General features: G+C 30.7%; 1 protein-coding gene across 2 annotated transcripts; it reads right to left on the bottom strand.

The window, feature by feature from the left end:
* Positions 1–889: 889 nt before the first annotated feature.
* On the bottom strand, positions 890–7818 carry LOC145270427 (uncharacterized). 2 transcript variants are annotated; one of them, XM_080126069.1, is made up of 3 exons: positions 7525–7818; positions 2884–3023; positions 890–2738 (listed from the first exon to the last, which is right to left on the bottom strand). In XM_080126069.1, the coding sequence occupies exon 3, from the start codon at positions 2457–2459 to the stop codon at positions 1164–1166; it is 1296 nt and encodes a 431-aa protein (XP_079982195.1). In that variant the 5' UTR covers positions 2460–2738; positions 2884–3023; positions 7525–7818; the 3' UTR covers positions 890–1163. The 2 variants fall into 2 exon arrangements, with proteins under 2 accessions (XP_079982195.1, XP_079982194.1); XM_080126068.1 differs by having other exon boundaries at positions 890–3023; positions 7525–7796.
* Between the last annotated feature and the right edge of the window lie 889 nt (positions 7819–8707).

Below are 8707 nucleotides of genomic sequence, written 5' to 3'. Positions count from 1 at the left end.
AAGGACCATCAATTAACAATGTAATGAACATCAATTAACAATGTAATGAACATCAATTAACAATGTAATGACCATCAATTAACAATGTAATGACCATCAATTAACAATGTAATGAACATCAATTAACAATGTAATGACCATCAATTAACAATGTAATGAACATCAATTAACAATGTAATGACCTTCAATTAACAATGTAATGAACATCAATTAACAATGTAAGGACCATCAATTAACAATGTAATGAACATCAATTAACAATGTAATGACCATCAATTAACAATGTAATGAACATCAATTAACAATGTAATGACCTTCAATTAACAATGTAATGAACATCAATTAACAATGTAAGGACCATCAATTAACAATGTAATGAACATCAATTAACAATGTAATGACCATCAATTAACAATGTAATGAACATCAATTAACAATATAATGACCATCAATTAACAATGTAATGACCATCAATTAACAATGTAATGACCATCAATTAACAATGTAATGACCATCAATTAACAATGTAATGGCCATCAATTAACAATGTAATGACCATCAAGTAACAACATCTGCATTGGTTTGTTTTTCGCGAGTTCTCATATGGCTCATTAAATGTGATTTTTCAGAAAAAGAATGTCCACACACTTGACAAAAATTCGGATTCTTTCATCACTAAATCTAGTGTGATATTCCATCACTTAATCTGATCTTATAAAGCAAGAATGTTCATACTTGACACGAATGTGGATTTTCCTTTTGTTTTAGTTTACTTCAGTCGAAGTTCGCAGAAATTAAGGAAACCACAACCAGTATGAGTTTCCATAAGTTTTACAAAGTATGACTTTCAAGAAAAAAATATCCACACACTTGACATGTAGCTTTATCCTTTTTTATTTTCCTTTTGTTAGTTTGAAGAGATCAAGGGGCTCCTTCCTGGAGCTAACACTTGATTTTGTTATAATTTAAATTTATATCCGAGGGTTCTTTTAAGAATAGATGCTGTTCCCTTTATGGCTGCTATTTGTATTTCGTTACAGCTTGGTCTTCCAGGGATTGCTTCTAAGTATTTTTGAAGGTTCTTTTTTATTAGGCCAATTGCTACCGTCGCAACTGGCATAATGCTTATTTTTTTCAGAGACCATGTTGTTTTTAGATCATTTTTAGGTCCTGATATTTACCCCAGTATGAGTTCTCATATGTTGCACTAAATTTGATTTTTCAGAACAAGAATATTGACACACTTGACAAGTATGTGGCTTTTCCCCAGTGTGAGTTCTGACATGTCTCACTAAATCTGATTTTGAAGTGGAAGAATATTTACAAACTTGACAAGCATATGGCTTTTCTCCAGTATGTCTTCTCATATGTTCCACTAAGGCTGATTTGTGAGAACAAGAATATTCACAAAATTCACAAGAATGTGGCTTTTCCCCTGTGTGAGTTCTCATATGTCTCACTAACGTTGATTGTGCTAAACAAGAATATCCACACACATCACAAGAATGTGGCTTTTCTCCAGTGTGAGTTTTCATATGGCACACTAATTTGGATTTTTGAGAGCAAGAATATTCACATACTTGACAAGAATATGGCTTTTCCCCAGAATGAGTTTTCATATGGCTCACTAAATTCGATTTTAGAGAGCAAGAATATTCACACACTTGACAAGAATATGGCTTTTCCCCAGTGTGAGTTCTCATATGGTTCACTAACGTTGATTTTGCAGAACAGGAATATCCACACACTTCACAAGAATGTGGCTTTTCATCAGAATGAGTTTTCATATGGCTCACTAAATTCAATTTTTGAGAGCAAGAATATTCACAAACTTGACAACTATATGGCATTTCCCTAGTATGAGTTCTAATATGGTGTACTAATGTTAATTTTTCAGAACAAGAATATCCACACACATCACAAGAATGTGGCTTTTTCCCATTATGAGTTCTCATATGTGTCACTAACGTTGATTTTGTAGAACAAGAATATTGACACACATCACAAGAATGTGGTTTTTCTCCAGTGTGAGTTTTTATATGGCTCTCTAAATTCGATTTTTGAGAACAAGAATATTCACAAACTTGACAAGAATATGGCTTTTCTCCAGTGTGACTTCTCATATGTCTCACTAACGTTGATTGTGCAGAACAAGAATATCCACACACAATACAAGAATGTGGGGTTTCCCCAGTGTGGGTTCTCATATGGATCACTAACGTTGATTTTTCAGAACAAGAATATCCACACACTTCACAAGTATGTGACTTTTCCCCAGAATGAATTTTCATATGCCGCACTAAATTCGATTTTAGAGCGCAAGAATATTCACACACTTGACAAGAATATGGCTTTTCCCCAGTATGAGTTCTCATATGTTTCACTAACGTTGATTTTGCAGAACAAGAATATCCACACACATCACAAGAATATGGCTTTTCCCCAGTGTAGGTTCTCATAATTTCATTCAAGTTTATTATACACAAAAATATCCACACACTTTACAAAAATGCTTTTTCGAATCTGAGTGCCTATATGTTTTATTCAATCGTATCTGGCAAAAAGATTATATCCACAGACGCATTCTTTTTATTTCAATTATCTTATTAATTTTTTTCAGCTGAGGATGCAGAACTATACAGATGACAAACATCTACCTACTTCATCATATAATTCAACCAAGAAATAGTTTTAAAATGCTATTGCAAAGAATTTATCGTTCATAAGGTGTTGCTTTTCTAAAAGATATTTTTAGAGTTTCTATAGATTGGATTTGTTCAAAGATATGTATCTTTTAAACTTTTCTGATTCCTTATATTTGAACATTTTTACACACATTTTCACAAACATTCATATTACCTTCAAGTCGTGTTATGTTTTCACCACTGTTTAGCAAAATTCATTAAATAATATTGTTCAGGTGTCGCTAGGGTGTTCCAAATAAACTAATATACTGTTTACAGCTTAATGTTTGAAGATCATGATCCTCCATTAAAATTGAAATAGGGTTCAATCGGGAACATCTGTAAAAAATAATGAAGTTCAATATTTTTAGTATTTGAATTCATATATTAGTATTCTGTTTATTATCAATATTATTAGATTGAACCCACGACATCTAGTAGTATTTAGTTTGTTTATTGTTGTCAATATTATTAGATTGAATATTTAGATTAATTTAATAGAGAGTAAGTCGATACAATATTGCTCAAGTTATTATCTAGTTAAACTATTATTTATTGTTTTGATATGATTTTCATCATAGTGAGAAAAGATATATTGATATATACAATATATATATATATATATATATATATATCTTAATGTAGCAGTGAAATTAAATTACCATGTCTACCCGAAAAGTATTTAGTGCATACACGTTTTTGCTTTCTTCAAACACGTACGTATAACTGATATATAAATATGCAAAATTATTATAACTGATATATAAATATGCAACATTATCAAAAATATTGAAACATATTCTTAATGTTTGGTTGTTTGTACCCCAAAAGAAAATAATTTGGTTGAAAAAGCTACAATGATATTCTATATATTTCTATTTTTATTCATTCATACGTTTTTTCTTATATTTGTCAATCCTATTATTCCATCTACATTTGTTTAAGGGAATGTATCCACTCACCTCTAATTCATCTGAATATAAAGATTATTTGTAACTACACGTGCTTAACTTATAAGTCTGTTAATGTTTCATCTGTCTTTAAATATTGGTATGAACACATTTTTAGTTTACTAATTGTCAAATACATTAGCAAATAATTTCAGAACATTAAAAGACTTCTTGCAAGTATGTGGGTTTTCTCAACCCTGCTAGAAAATTACTTTGGACTGCGACTATCCTGGACGTTTACATTTGCATATTCATTGAGTATTGCTGTAAATAATATAATAATCATCTTAGACAAAAGGTTAAAAACAGTTTTTAATCTAATAGGTTCCGCCCATACGTTTAAGCTTGATATCATATTGAGTTTTTAAAATCCGTTTCAATACCATTAATTTGTCAATTGTTTATACAGAAAGACTAAAGACTATGTACAAAGCTACTTGATATAAGTATTAACAAGAATAAAAAGGCAGCATATATTTATTTACCTTACTCTTAATGAGATTTATTTACCTTAATCTCAACGAGATTTATTTACCTTAATCTTAATGAGATTTATTTACCTTAATCTTAATGAGGTTTATTTACCTTAATCTTAATGAGGTTTATTTACCTTAATCTTAATGAGATGAACGAGAATAAAAAGGCAGCATATATTTATTTACCTTAATCTTTATGAGATTTATTTACCTTAATCTTTATGAGATTTATTTACCTTAATCTTTATGAGATGAACGATAACCCTAATCTGACAACACAGTCTGTTCTCTCCCATCAGCATTTGTTAAAATCCTGCTAGAAAATTAGTTTGATCTTGAACTAGGCAATTTGTGTGAAGACTATTTCCTCTTCTTTCAATTTTAGAACATTGAAAGAATGTGGTTTTCTCAACCCTGCTAGAAAATTAGTTTGATCTGCGATGATGCATTATAACGAGATAACTGAACAGTGAATTGAGGAATACTAAAATGCAAAACAAAGATCGGTTATATATATATATATATATATATATATATATATATATATATATATATATATATATATATATATATATGTGTGTGTGTGTGTGTGTGTGTGTGTGTATGTGTACATATATATACTAGCTGATAGCCTGACACTGTCCGGTCGTACAATACAAAATACGCTTAAACATGATATTTTAATTTATGCAGATTGTGTATAAATTATTTTAGAATCAATTCTCGATTGATTATTATATATAACGAGGAACAATTTGCCCGGCCGAGTAATTCACAAAAAATAAATTAATTAATAAAAATAATACTTTGTGTTCCCACATAGATTTAGTCCCTTAGGTCCGACTGGACGATGATGATGCATTATAACAAGATAACTGAACAGTGAATTGAGGAATACAATTAGATCAACGATAACACTAATCAGACAGGAACAGTTTTGATAATTCGGTCTTTTGTGTCCCATCAATATTTTATCTATGAAGACGATTTCCTTTCCACGTAATAAAAATACATTATGAAGTGTGCATTAGCTTAGACAGGGTCCCTAACATTTTTGAGCTGTCACTTTTTTGTTTTTGATTTATGAAGCTTCAAATGTATGAATGGAAATGCTCTCAATATATCTGTTCAAACTCATGTTCCATGTGAACGTTAAGCTAAGGAGTTTGAACAAATTACTTTCAGGTAATGTCTCATTAGGCATAGCTATTGGTGGTTGAGCAGGTGTCTTTTAATTATTAAAAGAAAGAAGTTTAATAATAAATTAGATGATTTTTTTCTAAATATTAAAGGAAAGGAGCTTAGTCCTCGATTATTAATATTTTTCCTCCAGCTGACTGTTAAGCTTTTTATTACATTGTAACTTTGTAGCAGGAAAGAGAGCTCACCTTCTTTGTTAAGCTTTTTATTATATTGTAACTTTCTAGCACGAAAGAGAGCTCACCTTTTTTGTTAAGCTTTTTATTATATTGTAACTTTCTAGCACGAAAGAGAGATCACCTTTTTTGTTAAGCTTTTTATTATATTGTAACTTTCTAGCACGAAAGAGAGATCACCTTTTTTGTTAAGCTTTTTATTATATTGTAACTTTCTAGCACGAAAGAGAGATCACCTTTTTTGTTAAGCTTTTTATTATATTGTAACTTTCTAGCAAGAAAGAGAGCTCACCTTTTTTGCAGCAGCCTTGACAATGCTCTTGCAGTTAATGTATCTTTAGCCATAGTTATTGCTGGTTGAGAAAGTTTCTAGTAATTATTAAAGGAAAGAAGCTTAAAGATAAATTAGATGAATTGAAAGATAGAATCAACATTAATGAAAGATAATTTACCACATTACACTACAGGAAATTTGCTGATAACACCATGCTCTTTAACAGGCATGAGGGGAACACAAATGAACACATATCTAGAGAAATGGCAAAACACTAGAGGAAGACCTCCAATCTGTAGCAGAATGGGGACAAAAATGGATGGTCACATTCAATGATGCCAAGACTAAGCTTGTTTCCTTCAATAACTACAAGAAACCTTTTCAACCACCAACAGCTATGACTAAAGATACATTACCTGAAAGTACTTCCTTCAAATTCCTCGGACTAACGTTCACAGGGAACATGAGTTGGAACAAATACATTGAGAGCATTGCCAAGACTGCTGTGAAGAAGGTGGGCTCTCTCTATCATGCTAGAAAGCTACTTATGCCTGAAAGTATCCTGTATTTCTACAAGGCCCCCATTCGCACATGTATGGAGTACTGTTGTCATATTTTGGCTGATGCATCTACTAGACTCTCGCTCATTGAAACGGTTCAAAAGAGAGTCGGCAATGTGATAGCTCCTGTCATCAAAGTTTCAACCTCTGTCCCCTCGATGTAATGTTGCATCCCTCTCCCTGTTCTACAAGTATTTTTATGGTAAATGCTCTGACAAACTACAAGCCCTTGTACCCCCTCAACATAAATACTCCTGACAAACCTGACAAGCAGCAAAATCTCACCCCTACACAGTAGAGATCCCTAGATGTAAGAAAGCCTTCTACTCTAATAGAACTACTCTAGAACTGTCAGACTTTGGAACTCCCTTCCGAATTCCTGCTTTCCCAACTGTATTGACATGTAGCAGCTTAAGTGTAATGTGAACAGACGTTTCGGTGCTCAACTCCTTACATTGTATCCCTGCAACTTATGTCTCTAATAGTAGCCCCCTACATTAAAGTGGCACTGTGCCTTTTTTGGGGGGTGAAAATGGAATAAAAAAATTAAAAAAATAACCCAAAACATATGAGATATGAAAGGACTTTAAAAGAATACAATATTGAAGGATGTGAGATAATCGTGAAAAATACACCAAGTCAGAATGATTGTATATAAAACAAGATGGCTAGTTCTTGATATATGATAAAGATTGTACTGAGAACATGTCATTCCAAGAAGTTATTCAAACATTAATCAAGATTCAACAAGTGGAAATACTCTTTCCTGTGCCGAGTGATTAACACGTGGAATGCGTTATCTGAATGAATTATAAAAAGTGTTTCAATCGATAGATTCATTTTAAAAATATGTCGTTTTAAGCAAAAACATTATTACATTGTAATCTCGAAAATAGTAATATGTTTAAAAATTATGAAAATTCATCTAGTGGAATGTTATTTATAGGTAAAAGAACCTTTTTCGGAAAATTGGGTAAAATTGCTTTTTTCTTAGATGTCAAAGAGTAGACAGTGAAGATTTAACACACTCGGAACGCAAAGTTTAGATTAAACCAACATTTGTAGTCTATACAATAACAGTTGTTCAACTCAATGAGTTTTCGTAGTTTTTGAATAATTTTTTATTGGATTGAAATAAAAATAAATGTTTTTAATGTTTAAAATTATTTTTTTAAAAGTTATTGAATTAGAAAAAACAACTTACCTTTTATTCCAGGAATTCAATAGAAAAAAAATGTGGATGAATTCGTTTTTTTTTCTTCTTTTGTGTTCAAAATATAAAATTTGTTTTGTTTTTTATGATTTCTTTAGTAAATTGAAACAACTTTTGTTTTGTGTGTTCAATTCATTAAGAAATAAAATATATGAAAATATAAAAGAATCAAAATTAAAAGATGAAAAACACGATTTAAACGTGAAATTATTTAAAAAGAAAATCAACTACCAAAGAACAATGAATTTAGGTTATCGTAAGACGGTGTAATCATTATTTTGTTCCTCGTGTAAAAATGTCCGTTCATTAGTTAAATGTGACGAATTTTATTTTTTATTTGTTTTTTATCAAGTTTAAATAATTTTTTTGTTAATAATTAATGCTTGTTTGAGTTTCTTTAGTAAATTTCGGCGTAACGGAAAAAGAACCGTCCTGGTGCAAATAAAAGCCGGTGTAAAGTAAAAATCTCAGAGCTGCCAAAAAATGTTCCGACATTTGACCACGACGAGTCTGGTTTGCATATTTTAGTTAAAAAAGAAAAAAAATAAGAGAAAAGTTTTGGGTTTGTATTACTCTACACATAGATTCGAAAAAGTTGTAAAAAAAAACAAATATATAACAAATAAATGTTATCAAAAGCAAGATAAGTTACTTTTCTACCAAACTGGATATATTTTTCGTGTTTTTATTCAATGTAACATGTTTATTCAGCTCGAAAAACATACAGTGTTTACCGATGTATTGGAAAATTCAAGATGGCGTCTGATTCTCTCTTTAACACGGTAAGTTTGGGAAAAAGTGTTATAAATAAAAAACCGGATAAAATACTGTTAAAAACTCGCTTAATATATGTTACCGTGACATAGGTTGACATATATTCGGCGGGGTTTTAATAGTATTGTGTATAGTTTGTTTTTTTTATTATTTATAACACCTTTTCCCAAACTTACCGTGTTAAAGAGAGAATCAGACACCATCTTGAATTTTCCAATACATCGGTAAACACTGTATGTTTTTCGAGCTGAATAAATATGTTACATTGAATAAAAACACGAAAAATATATCCAGTTTGGTAGAAAAGTAACTTATCTTGCCTTTGATAACATTTATTTGTTATATATTTGTTTTTTTTTACAACTTTTTCGAATCTATGTGTACAGTAATACAAACCCAA

The sequence above is a fragment of the Euprymna scolopes genome, chromosome 46, assembly GCF_053919585.1.
Source record: "Euprymna scolopes isolate OS-2025 chromosome 46, ASM5391958v1, whole genome shotgun sequence".
Taxonomy (NCBI): domain Eukaryota; kingdom Metazoa; phylum Mollusca; class Cephalopoda; order Sepiida; family Sepiolidae; genus Euprymna; species Euprymna scolopes.
Note: the sequence above shows the minus strand (reverse complement) of the source record. Positions and strands in the feature narration are given on the sequence as shown.

Coding starts and splice junctions, on each gene's coding strand:
- LOC145270427 (XM_080126069.1), bottom strand. CDS start 2,459: ATGAGAACCTACACTGGGGAAAAGCCATATTCTTGTGATGTGTGTGGA.